The sequence below is a fragment of the Phalaenopsis equestris genome, unplaced genomic scaffold (assembly GCF_001263595.1).
Source record: "Phalaenopsis equestris unplaced genomic scaffold, ASM126359v1 Scaffold232908, whole genome shotgun sequence".
NCBI lineage: Eukaryota > Viridiplantae > Streptophyta > Magnoliopsida > Asparagales > Orchidaceae > Phalaenopsis > Phalaenopsis equestris.
Window position 1 is genome coordinate 59862 of NW_018250867.1, and position 25506 is coordinate 85367.

Consider the following 25506-nt stretch of genomic DNA (forward strand, 5'->3'; position numbering starts at 1 on the left):
ATAGTGAATCCTACGTGATGTGCATAAGCACAATAACTTTCATATGCTTTTTGCTCATTGTGGACAGTGTTGCACAAAAAATTCTTTTCAATTGGTTCATTGAGAACATTTGTAGGCTCACAAGATTGCAAATTTGAACAAAATTAACACATAGTCAGAAAAGGTACAAGCGCTGCACATCACCTCATCAATAACACAACCACCTTAACACTTACAACAACACAAGCACAAATCCAAATATTAACACCATCATTAACAATACAATAATACAATTATTCAATAGTTATCATGTGATTTCACAAGCACAAATCCAAATAACACCGGCATAACGACGTAATAACACCAGCATGACACCATAATAATACCAGCATAACATCAGCATATCACCAGCATAACACTGACAATGCATGCATGAGGATAATTCTACATTAACACCAACACATTAACACTTACAATAACACTACAATAACACTACAATAACGACATAATAACAACTTAGACTGTGAAATAACTAATGCACAACACCACCCAATAACACTACGTTAACACCAACATTAACAACAAAATAAGCGAACTATTACACCACAATAACAATACTATATCAAAATAAAACACGAACAATAGCACCAGAGACCCTAAAAAATAACAGCAACACAACCAGAATAATATTGGATTAATACTAGTGTAACAAGATAGTAACACAAGCTTAACAACATAATAACACAAAAATCTCACCAGTAAAACACCAATAAAGGGCCTAGCAAGACCGATACGAGTAAAAATACATGATAACACCCCAAACAAAACATATAACCCTAACCTAACATAAAACTATAAATCATTAGGGTGCAAAATAAAATTTTCCAAATAGTGGGACCTCAGCCGCAATTGTTGCTCCCTGTCTAGATTCGCTGGCAGACGCTGGCTCGATCAATTTGCGGAGGATCTGGAGCAGCAGCCTGAAGCGAAGAATGCGATTCGTTGTAAACCATTGCTGCGGCCGAGCACGCGTTGGCGTGCTCTTTGCCGGCAACTCTTCAATTCCCTTCGAGACTCCCGCTCTGCTTCTCTCCACCAAGAAGGGCCTTCCAGCTTTCCTCTCCCGGGACCTTATCGCTTCTCTTCCTTTTCCAGGCCCCCACCCGCTGCACATAAGCCCCATTCACTTGTAAACACCAACCAATCGTTCGACAAAATGCCTTTTTTTTTCTCTGCACCAATTTGTAAGTCTAAGCTCATAAGAAATTCTCATCCACAGACTTGACGGCCCTACTCCAGCGATTATTTCGAGCATTGGGGGCTTGCATCAATTGTCGGCCTTGCAAAATTGCGTCTTTGTGGCCTCGGCGAGGGATTCGATCGAAAGTTTGCCGGAGAGTGTTGCCTCTAACAAGCTCGGGGCATCTTTTGAAACACCGCGAGGGCGCCGGCTGGTAGTGATAGTGGTCGCAGCGCTCTATATGTAACTTAGTTTGATTACGGCGTTGATGGGTTCTTTCTTTTGATCAGGTTAAGCCTTCTGATTATATGGAGATTATTTCCTCCTTGAAGCCAGACATTTGGGCTAGTTTGGCTGATGAGGTTCCTGCGTCGGTTTCAGAGAAGAGGAATAAGGCTTCGGTAGATAGGACTCTGCGGTGGCTAGATGATTGCCTTGCTTTGGACAAGGTCCGTGGAGTTCTAGATCTGATTTCTGTTGAGACCGTGAAATATTTTTTAATTAGGAAATTTACATACATACCACACAATTCGTTTGTATTTAAATATCTAACACCTAGACTTTGATGTCATGAACTTATACATGAGAAAGGTGTACTTTACTTTTAAAAAGTAAGTAGTAGTGGTATTTTTGATGTGATATCAGAGATTAGAGTGTTATGTATGTTTTGTTTTATCTTTCTTGATTCTAGGCGTTGACTGGCCCTGATGTGCTTGGTCATGTTTTTCATATAATTTGGAATACACTTTTGGTTCCAAGTAGAGACTCCAATAGCATGAAGCCAAAGTTTCAATTTATACATTGATGCAATAATTAAATTGGTAGATAGTCTTTATTTGGGAAGCTTTATGATCTTAAGTTACTTCCATTGTGTAAATTTAATAGAATGCAGCCTTGAGTCATAACTATAACTTCTTTTTTGATTTGTGGAGTAGTTCCTACTAGGCTTAATAGACTTGAATATAAATCTTACATTTAAATAGTATTTGATTTTTTTATAAACACATCACTCTCCAGTTTACATGAATCTTTCATTATGTTGATGTTCTTCAAGCTTTACACATTTTTTTTATTTCATTATTTCCTTATTTTAGACAGGTGGAAATAATATCTTTGGAGCTATTGTTGGTGGATCTAGTGTAGAAGAACGAAAACGTTGTGCCAATGAAGTGGCAAAGAAAAATGTGCAAGGTAGTTTTATATGTTCCCATTTCCCTATGCTTTTTATATTAGAAATTTATGTTGAAGTAAATACTTACATACTTTATGCAAGAATATTGTTTTATTAGCTTGTCACTTGAGTGCTAATGCACATATTCATGAACTTGATATTATAAGCACTTATTATTGTAGTAATTTTTTAGCTTTTATTTATTATTTTTATTTTTTTGTACAACATGTAAAGTTTGCTACAGAATTGACAATAATGTGAATATATCTTTCAAGTTCTTTTTGAATTACTGCATCAAGTATTTTGAAATCAAAATTTATGTCATCTGATGATGGTTTGGCTAATGCATGTAATCTTAAAAAAAAAATTAAGCTTATACTATAGAAATCATATTTTTTAAATTAATTAAAATTTGTATTTAATTTTTTTGGGTGAAAGTTTTGGCATGTTTTACTGACTTACGGATACAAAAGTCCGAATGTCATGAGCAGCTTATTATAGAAAATGCTAAATATGTGTAATCCAAACTTACAGTTTGAAAAATAATCTCTCTTTATATAGTTATATTGGTGAAGATGGACATCAAGTCTTTGTTTATGCCGTCGAATCTCGAAGGCCAATATATCCTTAAAAAAATATGTATAATTTTTACTTTCTATTCTTATCAGGTAAGTATTTTTTTTTCTCTCTTATTCGTTAAATATCATCTTCAACCCGTTTTTAATTCCAAACTAAAATCACAATTAGTTTTTCATTTAATCGGATTAATCAATTGTAAAAAATTAGTGCATTCTAATATATAAATGAAGTTTAAAAATTAAGATCATTTATATCACTAGTTATAATGATATTAACAAAAATGAGTAATGTTTGATGATTCTTTCGATGTTCATAATGTTGAAATCAAATTGGGTGAGAAATGGTGAATATTTTTACATATTTTGTATGCTTATCTCATTGCTCATTACATATACTTTGTATATATATACATAGTTACATGTTCGTCTCCGTGCATGCATGTATCTTCATGGTGTCTTCTAGAAATACCTCTTTCAATTAGGCTTTAGAGTTCAAATTTAAGTGTAATTGCAAATTAGGTAGATGGTACCTAATAGTTTTACTAGTTTGTTGCTGGGTTTTAGAATTATAAATAAATAATATGATAGGTTCCTTATAGGTGTGAAAGAAGCCTCTTTTTGAGGGGCAAACTGTCCCTCTACACCCAATATGGGATGGGCTTGGGTAGTAAAGGGCAAAGTGATATTTAAGAGGGGGTCAAAAAAACCAAATTGTCCTCCCACCATAAAAAGCTAAATTTGAGGAGAGGGGGTTGATGGGGGCGGTAATAGCCCCCCGGGGTCTGCTCTTGGTTGCTTGCATAGTAACTATAAATAACAACCACCCATTCTTATTTATTTGTTAGGAATATTTACATACATACCACTTAATTCCTGTATTTACATATCTAACATCTAAATTTCAATTTTCACGCACACGCATATATATATATATATATATATATATATATATTGAAGGAGCATTATGCGTCTCCCTACGCGTTAAAAAAAAGATGATACATAAATGTCTGGAAAAGGATTCCCAACTAGAAAATAAAAGAAATACGTACTCACTCGATATAAGGAATCCTTAACCACATACAACTCAACACAAAATAAAAAAAAAACATAAATCCAACTCCAACACTATATCTGGTATAACCAAGTGTATACAAGTATACCCAAGCCAATAAAAATAATTCCAAAGAAACAAAAAGATACAATAAATGCTCCAAACTTGTAACATTAATAACAGTCATATAAGCTGAACTGCATTAGACGTATAAAGTCGAAATCCCCTTGGAAACTCCCTCGAAGCTACGAGTCATCATAAATAACACCAGAACAATAACTCAAAACATTCGAACCTGCAATCAAAGCACATAGCCTCCAAAGAATAAAAAATAGCAACGAAAGAACACAGCATAAACTCCTCTTTATTACATCATTCCCTGCTGGACATTTAGGAGAAAAAGTTAGACAAAACTTGAAGCCATAATGCCAATCCTTACTCCCTGCCACTTAGCTTCATTCACCTCATTTCACATTGACTATCACTGACTCAAATATGTCCATAAAACCAAAACTCAAGATATGTGCTATTCCAAAGCTAAAGCAACCCTCGCATCATATAGGTACCTTTCAAAATCTGCTCATATACCCATAATACTTGATATGCATATTAAGCCAAAATTCATTCCAGCTTCCAGATATTCGAACAAAAATAAAATTAACCTCCTGCTTTGTAAAAATTCGCAGCATTTCTCCCCTGAACCCACGCCTTATGTAGATATATAAAATCAACTCCTTCTAACTTCACACAGAAAAGATATATGGTATTAAAGAAATCTTCCACCATAAGCAAATTTTTATTATTTCAAGTCGTGCAGAAAATCCTTATGTAAAATTTATGATGTGTAAAGAAAACCGAGCCAAAAACTATCCAAAATTTCCAAAAATTCAAAGCTAAAGAAAACTGCAGCTATCATAACAACAGAGAAAACCTTCAAACTTAAAAAGAGATGTCAAAGCATGACATCAAAGCCTAATAAAAGGCAATTCCATAGAATCTCACACCAATAAACGTTTTAGATGAGACTCTGGTTGGACAGCTATCAAAATTCTTTCCTATCGAAATTCTTTTCTCAATTTTGCCTTTCCTAGCCAACCAATCCTCCGGGGATTTACCTTCACGAAAAACATGAGCCAAAATAATAGAAATATTGTATTTATCTATAATTGCTCTTATTCTATTCCAAATACCCACTACATCCCATTTGGGTATTGTAATCTTATCAAATTCCTTATAGAGGTTAATAGAATCTGTCTAAATAATAAGCTTTAAGAAATTAAAAGATATAGCCACCTTTAATGCCAATAAAAAAGCCCAGCATTCAGCTTCGAAAGGGGAGGAGGCTACAGTCGGAGAAGCAAAGAAATGCCCAAATAATCTCGAAAAACTCCACCAGCTCCAGTCGCCATGGAAGCCCAACTTCATCAATATTCACTTTGATCCAACCCATAGGAGGGGGTTGCCATCTAATGAGGATGGTCGTCTTACCCACCTTATGTTTATTAGATTCTGCATTCAATCCCAAAATACGGGAAGCCCGGAATGTATAAGCCAAAACGTAAGACACCATATTGATAGGAGCCAAACCCAAATTTTGATACTTTTGATCATTTCTCGCCACCCAAATAAACCACCTCACCAACAAAGGTAAGCAGGCCAATTTTGGGTCCATAATTTCAGCATTTCTCCACTTCAGGAAGTAGCTTCTTATGTCTACGCAATCTAACCAATCAATATGAAAATATTTCTCCAATTTGTACCAAATCTCTTTAGCATAAGAACAATAGAAAAAAAGATGCACCGCCAATTCTCCTCATTTTTACATAAATGACACCTTGAAGCAAATTTCAGCCCTTTAAGTTTAAGAATATCATCAAAATGGATCATATTTAGAAAAAGTCTCCATAGAAAAAAAGAGATGGAGGGGGTAAGAAAATTGTTCCAAATGAAATTCCCCCACCGCCACTTATCATAAAAATAAAGATTTGAGTAAAGCAATTTTGAAGGAGAAATATTAAATATTAGAAGAAGTTTTCCATTTTTCCATATTGGGGTATCTTTAACATCCTTCCTTATCGGGATCTTGGTGACAAATGCAGTTTTATCCCCAACAAGAGACATTGATTTATTAACATACCATCTAATTTATTAACATCCCATTTTCCATCCAACCACACATCTGAAATAATCTTATTATTCTGTGGAGCGATAACAGATAAATTCCGATCTCATAAGCCCCAATTATCATGCCAAAAAGAAATATTACCTTCACCCACATCCCAAAATATAAATTCATTCGCAACCTCTCTAGCTTTCAAAATGGCTTTTCAAATTCTAGAATCCCCCACTTTCCATTGTACGATAGCTGGATTAGAAGAAGCACAATATTTCTGATGGAGAAAACGAGCCCATAAAGAAGTGTTAGAGCAAAATTTAAACCATAGTTTGCACATACTAATATCAGAGATTTGTTTCAAACTTTTAAGGCCAAGACTCCCCGCTGAACAAGGCTTGGTAACTTTAGAGAAAGTGACCCAATGCTTCCTAGAATTGGTACCCGACCACAGAAATCTATTAAATAATCTCTCCAATTGTATCTGAGTACTTTTCTTAATATTTAATATTTGAAGAGCATATAATGAAATACTCATTAATACACTTCTGAGGAGAGTGATGCGACCCCCATTAGATAGAAAATTGTTCCTCCAATCATTAATTTTTTGTTTGATCTTATCTACCACCTCATCTAATTGTATTTGCTTGCGACGACCCTTGATCAAATTTACCCTCAAATACTTAATGTGTATAGAAGCTGTATGAAACTCGGTATAATTTGTGCTCCAATTCACAATGGAGTTTTTAGCTGAATTCCCAAAATACATATTGCATTTGTCTTTAGTGAAACTCATACCTAAAATATCTTGAAATTCTTCCAATACTTTCATAAGAGCTTTTATAGCTGGTTTACTTGCATTATTTAAAATAATGGCATCATCCGCATATGACAAATGGCTAACCAACATTGAAGATTTTTGCAAGAATTGAGTATAAGGCTTATTTATCTGCAATTGAATAATTAACTTGGACAAATAATCAAAAGCAATAATAAAAATCATAGGGGATAAATGATCACCTTGCTTAATACTCTAGTTGCAGAGAAGGAACCGTAACAATCACCATTCACAAGAACAGAATAGTGATTATTCACCAACCATCTATGAATCAATGAGCAAAAATTATTATGAAATCCTCGAGCCCGCAAAATATTTAAAATGAAATCCCAATTGATAGTATCATAAACCTTTTTAATATCTAATCTAAGTACCATATTTCCTCCACGATATTTTTTATCCAGCTCTTCAAGCATCTCCTGAGCTAGAAGAATGTTGTCAGTTATCTCCTTACCTCTTATAAATGCAAATTGTTGCGGAGATATAATCTTACCGAGCATAGGTTGCAATCTGGAGACAAGTAGTTTTTTAATAACTTTAGAGATTACAGAAGTGAGGGAAATGAGTCTGAATTTATCCCATCTAGATTTGTCATTTCCCTTAGGTATAAGCACTATAAGCACTGTAAGAGAAGAAGATGTGAAATATTTCCCAGGGTCCTCCCCCTAAAAGAAACTTTGAATAGCTTTAATCACCTCTTTTTTGATAATGTCCCAACTAGTAATATAGAAGGCAACAGTGAAACCATTAGGTCTCGGAGATTTATTAATGTTAATTTCCTTAAGCACAGAAAAGATCTCCTGTTCCATCGGAATATGAGCTAATTCTATTTGAGAGATATATTCCCTATCATCTGCAAAAAGATTAGAAGCAATAAGAAGAACTTGAGAGACATTTTGATACAAATTTGTAAAATACTCCACAACATTATTGCCAGTCTCTTATTCCGATGGAACAAGAGATCTTTTATTATCAACAAATTTGTAAAATACTCCACAACATTAATTTCCTTATCAGTAAGACACCTCCCATCAGTAGTATTTATACTTAAAATAGTATTCAAATTCCTTTTATGCTTGATAGAAGCATGGAAAATTTAGTATTACGATCACCACTAGTAAAATAAATGTCGTTAGCTTTTTGTTGTAGAAACTCCTCTTCCAACTTAATCTCTTCAAGTAAATTTGTATGTGCCTGGGCCAAATCAGTGACATGTTGTGGATTACATTTAACTTGTTCTTCCAGGTTATCCACTACATTTTGAGCTTTCTTGACCCTAATATGAATATTACCAAAACAAATAAAATTCTACTTCCTTAAACCTGCAGCTACCTGTTTATGTAGTTGCCAAAGGACATACCATGGGTTACCAACGCCATTAGTGTGCCAGGCCTACTTCACAGTGCTCAGAAAAGTGTCATGAGTAGTCCAAATGTTTAGAAATTTAAAATGATATTTTGCGGTTTTAGTAGTAAAATCTAGATAAAGCATAATAGGGTTGTGATTCGAACCCGCATGATTAAGATGATGCACTTTATAAACATGAAAATAATTGAGAAAATGTTGATTACCAAAGAAGCGATCCAAACATTGGAAAAGAGAACCTCTCCTCCAGGTGAAAGGAGTGCCCGTAAAACCAAGATAAAAAAGTCCCGCTTCAGAAATTTTATCATTAAAATGAGTAATAAGATTGATGTCACCATCTTTACCTCCTATCCTTTTAGAAGACTTCATTATCATATTGAAATCTTCTTTAGCGATCCAATTATCTTTAATATTTTCACCAATAACCGCCAGAGTATCCCTTAGATAGTATTTCTTCTGAAGGATCGAACTTGCATAAACAAAGGTTGCCCAAGAAACGAAAGAGTCCATTTTAAAATAAACCAAAACAAGTTGCTCTTCATTTTGCACGATATTCAACTCAACATTTTGCTTCCAAAAAATTCAAATCTTATTGTTAGTGTTGCAGAAATAATTATACTACTTAAACTTTCTGAAGATTCGTTCGTTATTTAGAGAGACCATCGCCTCTAAAAGAGCAAAAATAGCCAGATTGTGGACTCTGCTTAAATGCTTAAGTCTATTAAGGGAGGCGGGGTCCGCCACTCCCCTAATATTCCAGACCATAATGTTAATCATTGAACCTCAACACACCCCTTCTAGAAGACCTAGGAAGGGTGGTGACCTGTTCCCCATCAGAAAGAGTCTTCTCCTCAGATATGATATTGTCCTTATTAAGATGTGGCATCTCATTCTTCTTTTTCATTTTCTTTCTACTAGCTTTTTGAACTAACCACTCCTCTTCAAGTACCTTTGAAGCAACCATTATGTCTCCATCATTCACCTCATGTACTTGAGGTTCCTGAATCTCCTTAGCATTTTCTACCTCCCCAAGTGTGGGAGACGGGGGCAGAGAAGTCTAATCCTCCATCAAACTAATTTTCACAGGGGAAATATTTTGAGTAACATTACTAATGTCCAATCTAGCTTTAACCAATTACTCTTTAATAGGAGTATCATGTTCAATAATCACTTCTTTTGAAAGATTAACTTCTAAGCCTTCAGTTATTACCACACCAGGAGTATATTTGATTCTATTCTCAACATTTTCTTCTATAGAATTCCCCTCTTTAGTTTGACGAGCATTTCCTTTTTTTATATGAGGGTGAAGACGGTAACATCCAGTAGCAATATAACCAAACATACAACAATGTGAACAGTAGGGGGAATGTTTTTCCAATTCCACCTTTTGCAGTAACTCTTATGCTCCGTACCTATCCAGATTTCATCACAGAAAGACAAAGTTATATCTTCTTCAACCAAAATACGAGCTTCAGAAGGCCTTTTCAAAAGAAAAGTGGGCCCATCCATCTTTAGAGATTTTCCATATGCCACAACAAGAGAGAAAAAAATTTCGTGATTAAAAAGATGAAATTTTAATCCTAGAAAACTCAACCAAACCGGAATCACAGGAGGTTCCGCTTTGGGATCAAAATCCATTGTCCACTTCAGAATTCTCATCGTGGTGTTATCAATTTTAATAAATCTTTGAGAGAATAACTTTGTATAATCTTCGTCATTAGATAATTGAATTAAAATGTGACTCCCATTTAGCCAACCAAATTTCCAAACTCCCGTTAAATTCAGAGCATCAAATTCCCTACGAATAGAATCCCATTTGGGGTGCCCAAAAGCGAACTTCCCAACAAGAACATGACGAGTTGAAGAGGCCAGAACATTATTTTTATCATCAGATATAAACATCGCTAATTTCCCATTGTTTTCTCCAGTTTTCTTAATAAAATTGCTATCACCTCCCTCACTAAGAACTTCATGAAACGACTGAGGAAATAGCCCCGAATTATTGATCTTGGAAGATTGATCCCCCATGAGGGCCTCCGCAAAAGACTTCTCCATCTCGAAAATCCAATCGACCTTACAGTAGACCGAAAACAAAACAAAAACCAGCGGCCAATCAATAAAATCGAGAATCCAGAGAAAAACCCCACCAAAATGCTTTTCAACACCAGATCTTCAAGTGTCGACAGCAAAAACCAACAAAAATCAGAAAAACCCCAAATCCAAAAGCTTTGAAACAGGATAGGAGGCCGAAAAAAGGCAAAACCTCTCGACAGCAAATCAAAACCGCAAATCTAATAGTTGGAGAGGAAGATGGAGAGATCTCACCAACGATTTGAAGAAGAAAACCCATTCTCGCCGGAAATCGCCTCGAAATCCCCGCGATGCCTAACCCTAGCAGAGCTCCCATCGTTATATATATATATATATATATATATATATATATATAATCACTAAAGTCAATCGTATTTTCAAAAACTTCATTAAAAAGTATATCAAAATAACTCACCTACCTATATTGAATATCTTTTTCTAAGAAAAATACTTTTTGATTTTCATCTTTAATACACTTTACTTGAGTTAAATCGTTACTTTTTTTTCTCTTTGTGTGGCTAGTTTATATATATATATATATATATATTTCACCCTACCTATACATGAAAAAGTGTATTTCACTTTTTAAAAGTTAAAATAGTAGTACTTTTTATGAGATATGAAACATTTGGGTGGAATAAATGTAAGAGTAAAGTTTAGGTGTTGGATATGTAAATACATATGAATTGAGCGTTATCTATGCAAATGCCCCTATTTATTATTATAATTGTAATGCATTTGAATGTTAACACATTTGAGAAATTACAGCGAATGCCGTTTTTTTTTTTGTGATATAAATGTGATTGATAATTTACAATTTCATGCCCTTGTCTGTTTTTTTTTTGGTATGATAAAATATGTAGGTTTTTACATTGGAGGTTTGGGGCTTGGAGAAAGCATGGAAGAACGCCCTGGTTTACTCAATTCAATTATGGTAAGTAACTAGGTTGCTGCTGGATAGCACATTTGGAAACTAAGTTCTATGTCTAATTTGAGGCTAAAGTACTATAATTGCAAGCTTGTATTATGCTAGGCTGTGCATTATAGTTGATTTATCTTGAAAATTATTATGTGAGGATATAAGATAATGGCAGAATTTATGGCTGAATTGTATTCCATTGCTTTTTTGGAAAATAAAATGCTGAATATAAACAGACAGGGAAATTTTTTTTTGGGAAGTAACTATCAGAATTTTAGGAATGTTCCCTTTTTTGGTATCTTTCATTTTTAGTAGTTTTTAATTTTTGGATTAGCTATTTTTGGTAATTTTTATTTTTTTTTCTAGTTGTGGATTTTATGGCTTTCCTAATGTGGTGGCCTTCCCTTGCTATTTATCTTGTGACCGAGTCTTAGGAAATTGTAGAGAAATAATTATATTTCCTCTCCCAAAAATTACATGGTATTAGAGCCCATGTCCTTCTTCGAAAATGTGACCTAATCCCGTTGAGATCGTTTATGCAGGACTTGTTACATGACTCCTGCCCTCCCGAGTTTGCCCAATACCATCTTCTTCATGGCCCATTTTCGATATAGCCTTGATTATAGCTCGTGTCGTTTAGAAACTCCTCGCGAGACCGTCGTTATTAGAGCTTGCTAGGACGGAAACGGTCAGATCGCGACGTCCAAAGACCGTTGTGATACAATCATGATTAGAGCTAGGTGGGAAGGCATCGATTCGTAGGGTTGTAAACGACCGAGCTTGAGCAACTGAGGGTTGACTCGTTCCAAGTCGGTCGTGTTCGAAATCAGCTCGTGTTCGAAATTGGCTTATGAGTAGTGTTCTCGTGTTTGACTCGATTTAAATATTCTTGTTCGTGTTTGGCTTGTGTTCGACTTAAAATTGGCTCGTTACAATTAATTGGAAAAAATAGATGCAAGGTGTTGGATTCGACCTTGCACCAATTGTTTGCAATTGAAGGTGCAGAACCACCCACACGAGCTATTATGATTTAAAATTAAATATAAATATATATAATCCGAGCTTAAAAAAGGGTTGTTCATGTTCGACTCATTTATAATTCAAACTTAAAAAAATTGTTTACGTTTGACTCGTTTACTTAACGAACGGGCCGAACACGAGCTGTTCGCAAACAATGAGTTTTTTTGATAGTCTTAATGATTGGATTGTGACATTCATAGATCTGAGGCATCCCTTGTCTTTCCTCCGATTGTGCACCTGGGAAGCATCATCTAGTTTTTCCACATGAAGGAGCTCAAGATCGAAGCAGCTGTTTATGTGTATCCTTCGCAACGACGACCATTGTCTTCTTCTTCGAAGTTATCTAAACCGCTACTCGCAAAGCCCTTGTCTCCTTCGAGGAAGTCGTAGCTTCTACTCATAGCTGTTTCTTTTTTGTAGGCGTTGCTCACATTCAAATTCACTGTTTTTTTCATGCATGTTCAATATCATGATCTTGAACTCCCTATGAAGAGCACATGGTCATGATGATGCTTGCAAAATGGTAGCCTACCAAATATGCTGCTCGTGGCTTGTTTATTATCGTTAGAAGACACTTTGAAGGTGTGGTTGAAGCAGGAGCTCCTTGAGGTTCTGTTTTTCTATTACAATCGAATGCGCTACTAAACTTCCATCGGACCCGCAATCGAAGCCCGAGCCCGAATGTGTTTGTATTTTTTTCTTAGGAGCCCTCAGAAAGTCGTTGGTCGTGAGTTTTCTCATTCCAATTCTGATAATACCATACAATTGGTGATAATCGACATTCAAAGAATTTGTACAATTTCTGCTGATTTTAGTAATTCCCAAACCACTTCGCCCTACTCATGGAATTGCTAGCATTGCAAAAATATGACATGTGTAGGAGACATGTTGGAAGATTCATTATAAACCCACAAATTGAAAACTAAAATTTAAGCGTGAAGGTTGGGCCTATCTAGCCACTGCTGATGAACTCAAAAGCCTTCGTCCATCTCAAATGCAGTACCTTTCATCAACGAGCAATTAGAGGATCTGCACATATTGTTTTAATCTCCAAATTGTCACGGACTCCATCTTACTCTTCAGTGTGGAAGGGTAACTCTCTAGTCATTGCATTGTTACTCATTAACCCTACTTTTATTTATTCATGGATAATTGATTATGGTACAACTGATCATATGAGTAGTTTGTTTTAAAATATTCTTATCTTATAGATCTTGTGCAAGCAATAAAAGGGTCAAAATTGTCCATGGATCCCTCTCGGTAATTGTCAGGATAGGAAATGTCAAACTCAGATCGTTGTTAACTCTTCGTGATGTGCTCAATATTCCTAATTTGCCTTATAATCTATTGCCCATTAATAAAATTACTTTTGATTATCACCATCAAATTTCTACTCTTCTTGTTCTGAGTTTTAGGAGTTGTCCACTGGGAGGATGTTTGACATTGCTAAAAGAAGAATAAACTCTATTATTTTGACGATGGACTTGATGCAAATAAAAAATGTCAATGTACTTGTTTAAATTTTAGTTCTATTTTCAAAGACAATGATATTATGTTATGATATTATAGGTTATTTCATTACAGTTTTCAGTATTTAAAATTTTTGTTTCTCAGTTTATTTCAAAATAAAAAAATATTATCTTTTCAATATGAAGTCCGTCTGTTTGTCAAACATCATTGTGCTGCCCAAATGTACAAATCAACTATACATTTTACTCTGATTTATAGTGATATCTGGGAGTTGTGAACATTTTACATGCTTTGAAAAAATTGTTTTTTACCTTTACCGATGATCATGCAATGTTAAGTTGGGTGTGTGTATTAATGAATGAAAATTTTGAAGTGTAACAAATTTCAAAAATTTTTACACCGTACTACAAACATAATTTCAAAAATATTTTCAAATATTACCGAGTGATAATAACCGAGAGTGTTTAAAAAAAATATATCAATTTTTTTCTGAAAAAAAGAATAGTTCTTCAAAGTTCTTGTGTCGACACCCCACAACAAAATGGTGTGACTAAAAGAAAAAAACACTTATTGGAAGTAACTCAGACATTGTTATTTAAAAATCAAGTGCCAAAATATCTTTGGGATGAAGTCGTTCTTACTGTTGCATTCCTCATTAATAGACCACCCAATAAAGTATTGTACTTTAAATCACCCTTTGTTGTTTTTAATACAAATTAGCCAACAAATCAACTTTCTTCTAATTTACCTCTAAAAATATTAGAGAGTACTTCATTTGTTCACATTAATTGTTATAATCAAGGAAAACTTGAACCACGAGCCATAAAATATGTATTTGTTGGTTATGCTTCTACCCAAAAGAGATCTAAATGTTTTGATCTTATTTCTAAGAAAATATTTGTTTCCATGAATGCCGCATTCTTTAAATTATAATCATTTTTTTCATTTTTTCTTCAAGGGGTCGATGAACAAAATAAAGATTCAACTACTGGTTTTCATGATTTTCTTCAAATCGAAGACTCACAAAATAATCTTTCTCCAACCTTGATTGTTTAACCTGACATCTAAGCTCTATTGTATCAGAAGAGAGTAAGTCGAATCTTTTAGATGTTGAAGACGATTCGTATTTTCGCATAATGCAATCTAGTAATGTTCATAATTCTATAACTATTAAAAAGAAAATAGGAAAAAAAAATTGCAACATTGGTACGGTTTGATAGTGTTGATTCGCGACAACAACAACTCAAAAGTATTCTAAGAATTCTTTTCATTGCTCAGAATCTGTGAATCTTTCAGGTAATGTGCTCACTGAGGCTTTATCCCATGATCAGTCAACTTTAGTTTTGAGTCTCGAATTTTTTGGTCTTGAAGTTGATTCTAACTTTAATTCTAAATCAATTGATTCTAGTCATTTCATTGTTGTTTGTAAGAGGGAGAAGTCTTGCACCCCACATCAATTTTTTCATTACATGCCATATAAAAATCTCTTACCCTTTTTTCTGCCTTTTATCATACATTTGTCATGTATGGAGATTCTTAATATTGTGATGATATTCTGAAGGTTTCTAAGTTGAAGGAGGCTCTTTAGGAGGAGATGAAAGCTCTGGAAAAAAATGACACATGTGAATTGGTTAATCTACCTATAGGGAAGAAAACTGTCGGATGCAAATGAGTGTTTACAATCAAGTATAATTTTGATAGCTTTCTAGAACTATATACAGATCAGTTGGCTATGAAAGAATTCACCTAGACCCATAACATTGATTACTTAGAGACATTTGTCCCAACAACCAAACTAAAATCTATAAGAGTGCTTCTATCACTTGCAGCTAATTTTGACCGGTTCTTACTACAGTTGGATATAAAAAATGCACTTCTAAATAGGGACCTAGAGGAATAAGTGTACATGGATGCACTTCCCGAATTCAGTGAGAAGTGCGGCGCAAAGGTGTGTAAACTAAAAAAGTCATTCTATGAGTTGAAGTAGTCACCGAGAGAGAATTAAAAAGATGTTTACTAAAGGTCAGGGGTAGGCTCAAGAGCAAGAAGATCATACAATGATCTTCAAACATTCAAAAGATGAGAAAATGACCATAACGATTGTGTATGTGGACGATAGGGCAAGAAGATCAATCAATGTTTTTCAAACATTTAAAGGATGGGACGATAGCCATACCGATTGTGTATGTGGACAATATAATTCCTGAAGATTACATATATGAACTAAATTGATTGAAGGCTTCCCTCTCATCAGTTTTTTAGACCAAACACTTAGGATCTCTTAGGTATTTCCTTGGCACGAAGGTTGCTTGATCGAAAAAAGTGGTTGTTGTTTCCCAACAGAAGTATGTTCTTGTTCTTTTAAAGGAAATATGGTTGAGTGTTTGTAAGCCTACAAACACTAATTGATCCCAATCAAAATCTGAGAGATGAGGGGGACGACCCAGTAAATATAACTCGATATCAAAAGTTGGTGGGAATGTTGATATACTTATCACATATACGGCCAGATATAGCTTATATTGTAAGTTTGGTAAGTCAATTTTTTGTATTGGCCCTCTGAATAATACTTTAAACTAGTTAATATGATTCTTAGATACTGAAATGGTGTACTAGGTAAGTTTTTACTATTTTGGAAGACCACACAACAGAACGTAGAGACATACACTGATGTAGACTGAGCGGGCTCAGTTGTTGATCGGAGATCGACGTCTGGATATTATACTTATGTTTGGAGAAATTTGATTGCATGGCTAAGTGAGAAACATAATGCAGTGGCAAGGAGTAGCGTTGAGGTAGAATATCGAGCTATGACTAAGGGAGTATGTGAGATGTTATGGTTGAAGAGGATTTTTTGAAGAGTTACGAATCCTGATAAACATGCCCATGGATCCTGATAAACATGCCAATGAAGTTGTACTTTGATAATAAAAGAGAAGATTGATTGTGGAGTCATTTGCATGCCTTTCACCTCTATAGTGTAACAAATTGTATATTTCTTCGCTAAAGGACTTTTCAAGCCTAGTTTTGAGTTCCTTGTAAGCAAGTTGGGCTTGATAGATATCTATGCTCAAACTTGAGGGGGGTGTCAGAATTTTAAGAATGTTCCCCTTTTTGGTATTTTTCTACTATTATTATTATTTTATTTCTAGTAGTTTCTACTTCTAGAATTAGCTCTTGTTAAAAATTTCTATTTCCTTTTTCTAGCACAAGGATTTTATGGTTTTGCTATTGTGGTGGTCTTCCTCTAGTATTTATCTTGTAACCAAGGGTCTGTTGTAGCTTAATAATAAGTTGCAGCGCTGTAGCTGCTAGAGGTGACAGCTACGGATAAGCTGACTGTCTACTTGTTTTTTGCAATTTGAAAACAACTATGCTACAGTATTTTCTGGACAAATGACAAAAAAATATACACCTCACTTAACAACGAGTATCACAATTACTAAAATTAAGAAAAAAACTAGTAGAATAATATTTAATAATATGATAATATTATTTTAAAATGTAGATAACATTTGCCAAGAACTAAGTCGTCCTCCAGAGATACTCTCCTTGTCTGATCACTCTCGGCGATAAAATCTTCCAGCCTATCTGTCCACCAAAAAAAGTCACTGTTCTCCGTGATTCTCTATGGGCTTCTGTAAAACTGTCTTCCGTAGGTATGTGGCTGATGTGAAGCAGGAAACTTTGAAGTTCTTGGTTGCCTTCAAAACACAAATGTGTCAGACCTGCATATAAAAAAAAATAAGCCATCCAGAAGAGCCTCAGAAAACCACGACACTGAAAAATTGATAGGATTTTCGGTTACTTTCATTGAGATTTCACTTGTGACAAGAACCAGTAGGGATAAATAGGCCATTCAGAATAACCATTAAGGTCGAATGTCTCATCACTGACCTGTAAAAAATAGAATTAAATATGCAATAGTATTTATATACCATATTATATCCATGGTTGCCTCTTCGACCATTTAGGTGGGGAATAATAAATGCAAAGAAGCGAGAAATAAAATTAGACTCAAAATTTTATTGAATTGACAAAATATCAATTAAACAAATAATAATAGTTTTCATCATCTATCGTAAATAAAAAAAAAAAAGAAAAAAATACAATCGGTCTATTCAACATCTAACAATAGTGTCTGTAATCCGCTCTCTAAAGTCAAGCATTTCCTCACCACCTTTGTCATCGTGGGTGCAACTCTCATGTGATTCTACTTCCACCTGTGTTATGGATTGTCCTATGCGATATTCAAATACATTAAGCGGGACATTTAAATAATCATCATCGACCATGTTTAAGTCCACTTCATTGCGTGAGTGATGCTGCCGAATATAGTTTTAGAGAGCTATTATGGCCACGACAATCTGCACCTGCTTTGGAAAAGGATATGTTGGCGTATCACACAGTATGACTCATTTTTTCTTTCACACCAAATGTTCTTTTAATTACACCGCGTAAGGATTTGTCTTTTCTTAAACATTTCTTTCCTGCTCCGAACAACGTTACTGGATCTTTCAAAGTCGGGAATGTGATATTTGGTATCCGGAAATAACTTCAGATACTCCTTTTGTAAGGGATATCCATCGTCGACCAAATAATATTTCTCTGTCCCAAATACAAAAATTAGTAATGAGCCTAAAAATATGTAAATTTGATTAATAGTTGAACAAACCTGGAGGTGGGTGAGGGAAGTTCTTTCGATTTCTTGTGGCAAAAACAAGTATACGAATGTTATGTGCACTCCTTCTCAATCAGTCATAACAAAAGTAAAACACATGTTGAAATCACGTACAAATATTCCATTTTGTGTTGGTGATCCATACCGTTCAATGAATGCGGCCTTTTCATTATTAGATACACGTGCATCCTCGTGTGGTTCATCAATCGTCCAATATAATTTTAACAAATTAAAGAAGGTAGTGTAAATTACACTACTCATTTTGACTTATGAATAGAACGAGTAAAAAGATTTATCGTAGAAAATGACATATATCACGGGACTTTTTCTATCTTTATTGGAATACTTTCAAATGTTGGATCCTCTGGCTTGATAATCTTTGATAACAAACTAACAATAATATTCAATCCTACTGAAAAGTATCCGCTGATTGTCTCCGATGAATGTTGAAATTGCTCCAATGATTTATTCTGTGACAAAATATAGAGAGTTATTGCTAACATCTCTCTGGTTGTCATTCTATAGGAGTTATGAAGTTCATGATTCCTATATAATTAACCTAGAAGATCTATAAATATGGGCCTTGTTATACGAAACATGTTGCTGAATTTTGTAAGGTGTCCTTCAAGTAGCTCCCTAACCTATTTATCACCAATGTAGGATGATGTCATACAAAGAGACTGATCTACGTATGAGTTGGAGTACTTTTACATCAAATATACTGCTGCCACAATTCTCATTTTGCATCTCTCTCTTTGTGAATCAATGTTAAACAAGTGTTGTGTTTAGGTAAGACATGTGAATCAAACAAATAAACTTCGACTAACGAATTACAAAGTATACGATGAAAAGACAAACATCCAAAATAGCATTAACATTGTTCGAAGGAAAAATAAAAAAATATTCAAATCAGAAATCCGATAAACCTACTGGAAAATAAATACAAATAGTGCAAAGATAACTAAATAAAATCAAGTGTCGCTGCTGTCATAAAAAAACATAAATAATTGACTCTATAGTCAGAGGTCATCTTCATGAAGAACTCTTTCTGGTTCAGGTCATCTAGTAACTTCATAAAGTACAATTATAACGACATTTCTGCATAAATTTCTGGACTTGCCTCAAAAACTCGGATAATTTATTCGATGGAAGTCGCTTGTGAAATCTCAGGGTCATTGGTGCATGAAGTCATCAATTTTGATATTTTGCTTCTAATGAAACAACCACTTCTTTTTTCTTTTTTTCTACCCTTAGACGCTTTGACCTGCGTGTAGACTCTACTTCATTTTAGTTTGGGTTAGGGCTTTCATTGGAGTCACTTGCATGCTCGACATCCAAGATCTCAGGTATGTTTCCAAACCCTTGCTCACTAGGGGTCCAAGCATTATTCCTTGTTGCCACAACCCACCAAAAATTTGGTCCAACTTCTCTTCCAGATCAGGGTTACCACTGAATTTGAATTTCTCGGCGGCTGACAGTACCTGCAATATAAGGGGACATTGATATGTTCATACAGTTTAGGGAAAAAAAGCCAGGAAAAGAAAGTCAGGAAAAGAAAGTCATACATGGATATGTTCTCACCTCGATTCTCTCAGTCCACCATTCCTCCGAAGCATCAATTGTTTATTTAATTGGATTTCAATTCAAGCCAGTGGATCCTCGTTTCAATTCCTTCTAGATTTTCCAGTCTTTTTTCAATTGATCCCACTTGTTTTTCAATCCTATCCTATTCCCTTCCCATCATTTCTTTGAACATTTTCATAATATTTTGCCAGCCTTGTTAAAATAGATGGTGAGCCTATTTCCCAGTTCGGCCTTCTTAGGACAAAATTCACAAAATATGATTTGGTTTTCTTATCTCACATAGCCGATAAACCGAATTCTTTTATCTTAACCATTGCATTACTAGCATTGAAGAAGCTAAATATAAATACTTGACAAAATAATTAATTAGCACAAATCAAAACCACACACGAACACCTCTGCACCACCTCCACACGCCACCTCCACACAAAAACAACCACACGCCACCTCCACCCCTCTACACAAAAACAACCACACACCAACACCTCCACACCTCCACACCTCCACACAACACAACCACACACCAACACTTTCACATAACACCACCTCACACAAACACAACACACACCAAGACAACAAGTCCTCAACACATCCACAACACCACACACAGACCGAATAGAACACAGAGAAGGGAAACAATCAAACCGAATATAACTTAGAGATGCCAATATCATAGAACAACCCATCACAACACTACCAGTAAATAAAAAAATCACAAAATCAAAATCACTCAACTTGCAAAATCCAATATCAGTTCACAACCACTCGAAAATCATCAATCGAATAAAGCTCAGAGAAGTTAAAATGATTGCAAAATCAAAATGCCAGAATAGATAATGATAGAGAATACTGCGGGCTGACAGAGAGCAAATAAACCAAATGAAGTTGAAGAATGGAGAGGATAGGGAGAGGAGAAGAAAGGCAAATTCTTGCCACTGGAGCCACTGATAAGAGAGTAGGAGGAGAGCTGATGTTACCTTTAGGGCAGAATCATGTGAGAGGGGAGAGCGGGACACGAGAGCGAAGAGCTCCCGAGAGGGGAAAGCGGGTACGAGGAGAGCTCGGGGTAGGGCAGTGAAAGCCGAAGATAAATGATAGATGAAACCCTACTAAATGCACTATCCAAACACTGCTGCGGGCATTTTCAAAACGTGTCGCGCCGAAAAAGCTGTCCCAAACGGGCTCCAAGTTTCAGAAAATTGTTGAGGAATAATTATTTTTTCTCTTCCAAAAACTACAGCAGCAAAATTGAAAACTATTTTTTAATTTTAGAATTTAGAGTTACGAACTGCTATACAAATCTTGTTGGGTTGTTGTAGGGTGAAAGCTGCCATCCATTCTGCATATTGCTGTACTACTTCAGATGTTTTGCCTATGGATTGTTGGACTGTTGTAGATGAAAATGTGCAAGCAATAGATTTATTATTATTGTTAATAGAATTTCACAAGACATGAGAAGAATGGAATTAAGATCATTCATGCATTTTTTACTCTATCAAGTCACTGTAAATTTTTCTCATGGGTGGTTTTCAGTCAACCACGGCTAAACTTCCAAGTTTTGGATTAGTGAAATATAAAATTTTTGAGTAAACCTTTAGAAGTATTATGAATTTTGATAATGTTTATGACATGTTTCAGGATTGCTTACCTGAGGAGAAACCACGTCAGATATCTGGATTAGCCTTGCCAGGTTCTCTTTATGATCAACAATTAAATTTTTTGAAATCGTTAGGCCTATCTGTGAATCTTTTATATCAAATATTGCACAATAGAAAATTATTTTCTATTTTTGGTGATATTTGCTGATCCTATTGTGTTAATTTAGCTCCAAAACCTTTAAGTTATGACTTGCCATGCTTTTTCTAGTTATGAAGTTCATCTTTCAGAGTTATTTTCCTCTCGTTCATGCTGAAGCCTTACTCGTCTAAACTTTTTCTTGAATTCAAAGCTATTTTAAATCTATGTAGTACCACCGTAACTTTATTGCATGCTCATCTTTATTACTTTATGCAAGTAGTATTAAGCTGATAGCTGTTATCATGCTTGAACTGCTAGCTAAAGTTGATATGGTTTTACATGTTGCAAGTAATCATAGAACATTTTCATTTATCAAACTATTTTAAATAGAGTTTTTGAATAAAACATATTTCGATGTAAATCTCAAAATTTATATTCATCAGAAACTTAAGTATTGTGAGCCACCACTAACACAAATCATGATACACGTGAGATTTATTTCTCAATTTAACTGACTCATTTTTTCTTCTTCTGTTGAATTGTATTTTTGCTTGCATGTTTATTTTATAGTATTATCTATCTTTTTACAAGCACTTAAAAATAAATTTTTAGCTAAGATTTACCTTAATTTGCTCTTTACCACGAAGTCTCTAATGGTGGGTTAGGAGATGCCACCTACAATTCTCTTTACAGGGTGTGCCGGAGCAGGGGGGAGACGCCACCTCTGCTAATAGTGATGGGATTAGGAACTTTAACAGGAAATGTTTTTTTTTTTGCTTGAATATTTTGAGTGTTATGATTGTAATATTTAAAATTTTGGACTTAAAATTTACATATATATATCATCCAGTAAAATAATTCAATTTGTTAATGATATAATAGTATCGGTGTTTTAGCATCCCTCACATTAAAAATATTTTTTAGGAAGAATTGCATTATTTAAAATTTATATTGCTTTTATCAAATTTCTTTAAAATTAACATTAATATTATTACTATTAGTATTACTTGATGTGTGAAGTACATTTTCTTTAGGCTTTCTCTTAAAGCATCTCTGCATATCAAATTTAGAAAAGCTAATAAACACATTTAAAATAATGTAGTGATTATTTATTCTTTTTTCAGAACGAGAAAAAAAAAAACTAGGTAACTGTTAAGAAAATAGTTAAATACCTACTTTGCTTCAGCTCCATTTTGAAGCAGGCGTGATGATTACCCAACATGTGACATAACCTTCTTTGATTCTATTAGGTTAGGGTAAAAGCTAACAAACTCTAAAGAGATCTAACTTAGTTTACCGTTAAATTAAGCTTGGATCTTTAAAATAGCCCAAATAAATTCTCTCAAGAGTCTAAATTTATAGCAATAAAAATTCCATTGTAAAATACATGGTTCTAAGTTAAAACTCAGATCTCTATAATATTTATAGCAGTAAAATTTAATCCAAAAGCTTAAAAATAATTCTAACTGCTGAAGTTTCTTATATATTTATTTCTTTTATTTTTAATTAGCTTGGTGGAGGCTTGTAGAGAGAAAGGGTGGCTGGCAATGAGCAGCCATAGTTCGTCTAAATCTGGATTGATTTTTTAATAAATTAATTGCTAGAATAAGAGGGCCATATAAAATTTTTGTCATGCAGCACATTGGCATAATTGTTCTGTAAGTTGGAAATACTGTGAAGCTTTCGTATTATTTAAGTTTTCAACATATCTAACTTGCTCTATATCATAAACTCACTATTGATGGCTCAAATTCCTTCCTTTCCGTCTTTTAGAATGTACTGTGAAGTTTTAGTATTATTTCGAAAATGTTAGTTTATGGAAAATCTGTGAAGTTTTCGTATCAGTTCAGTTTTCAACATTGATTTGGCTCTATATCATAAACTAACTAATGATGGCTCTGTATCATAAATTAAAACTTTTGAAGATAGTAATGCACTTTTTAACGCCAGAAGTAACTATTTAATGAAGTTGTGTTCAATACTTGTAGTTGATAAAATGTTGTCTGATGCAATTTTGTGATTGGCTTGTAATGAGTTATATATTAGTTTATAGGAAGCACAATTGTTATATTCAAATGTAATTGATGAATATGAAATGCTCAATTCATTTTCGCCAATTTATTTCAATTTGGGCAAGATTTTATGCAAATCTCAAATACTGATTAAAAATACACGATGTGTGTGATATGACAAGCAAATCTCGATAGACATTCAGAGTTTTGAGTTCACTTTAGTTATTTTTTATTTTTTAACAATTTTTTGACTTTCCATATTTTATTTTTAGTTTTATTATGTATATGGTGATGCCTAAGAAAACATATCTTTTCTAGCATTTTGAATCTTTCTTCTCTTCCCTACTTTCCTTTGACTTGGTATTTTGATTCGGTTTTGTTGTTTTTGTGTTGGTTCAATATATTTTGTTTAATTTCCTTAAGATTCGTTGGTTCAACATCTTCGGTTTGATTTCCTTAAAATTATTTGGTTCAATGGAATTGTGGCTCTCTTGTTATTCAAGTGCTATAGCTGCTACCATTCTATGGTAGATTTGTAATTCTCTGACTTTTGCTGGTACCTATTACTTGCTATTGTTTTTAGATTTGCTTGGGAGATTTCTTGCTGCCGATGGGTCCTGTTTTTTTAGCGATGTTAATCTGCTGGATTTTAGTAATGAACCATGTAAATATGTTTTCTGAGTTTTAAGTGATTATGATTGAAGTACGAGACTCAAGGCATGTAAAATAATAAATCCATTAATCTTCTACTTTGATTGTAAATCATTCTTATTTTTTGCTATAGTAGTAGTTGGCTTGATTCTTGCTAGCATGGTGCGGACTGCAAATTCTTGAAGTTGTCTCCTTATACTGATGTGAGACCTATAGCATTATTTGGTGATTTTTTTTCTTTGCTCAATTTTTATTTTTAAATTATTTATTGGTTGGCTTTTGTGATCAATCAATTTTAAATTTGATATAATTTATTGATTTATTTTAACTGCTGTGTGATTTTTCGATTGAACATTTTATCCTTTTGGCAATTTTACATACACAATTCTTTTTTATTTACATGTCTAACACCCAAAGTTTGATATTTATACTTGTAGCACCTTGGTGTTATAAAACTATACATGAAAAGGTGTATTTCACTCTTAAAAATATAGCGATGGTAGTATTTATAATGTGATGTTAAAAATTTGAGTGATATGCTTGTAAATATGAATGTTTAGGCGTTAGATATGTAAATTCATAACAATTGTGTGGTATGCATGCAAATGCCCCTTTCTTTCACAATTCTGAATTTTTAGTAGATAACTGTTAAGTTATCGTTTGACTGAACTTTGCATATTTTTTTATCTAAATCGGTGGATACTTGTCCAAATTAGAAGTTTGTAATTATAAATTTGATCTTGTGTGTGTAATTATATGCTTCTCATTCTAGATTTGTATTTTGAAATTCTTGACTTGATATGTTCTACATTGCACTTATTCTCTCTGTCCTGCTCACCAGGAATGTGTTTTTTTAAGTGTTTTTATAATCCTCAAACAATTATAACACACTGATTATATATTTATTTGCATTTTTCTACCCCATTATAGAGGAGGTCTTGCAAGGAGTAGCTTCCGGCATTGATCTCTTCGAGTCCACGTATGTTGTGAAGTTCATTATGTGAAC

The 25506-nt window shown here is 34.2% G+C and overlaps 1 protein-coding gene across 2 annotated transcripts in view; it reads left to right on the top strand.

The window, feature by feature from the left end:
* Window positions 1–877: 877 nt before the first annotated feature.
* The window catches only part of LOC110038458 (queuine tRNA-ribosyltransferase accessory subunit 2-like), a 53712-nt gene continuing 29083 nt past the window's right edge, over window positions 878–25506 (top strand). For both annotated transcript variants that reach the window (XM_020743309.1, XM_020743308.1), the window contains exons 1-7: window positions 878–1168; window positions 1259–1433; window positions 1510–1668; window positions 2314–2410; window positions 11290–11360; window positions 21739–21790; window positions 25431–25479. In XM_020743309.1, the coding sequence (XP_020598968.1) occupies window positions 972–1168; window positions 1259–1433; window positions 1510–1668; window positions 2314–2410; window positions 11290–11360; window positions 21739–21790; window positions 25431–25479 (800 nt within the window). In that variant the 5' untranslated portion in view covers window positions 878–971. The remainder of the gene's footprint in view (window positions 1169–1258; window positions 1434–1509; window positions 1669–2313; window positions 2411–11289; window positions 11361–21738; window positions 21791–25430; window positions 25480–25506) is intronic.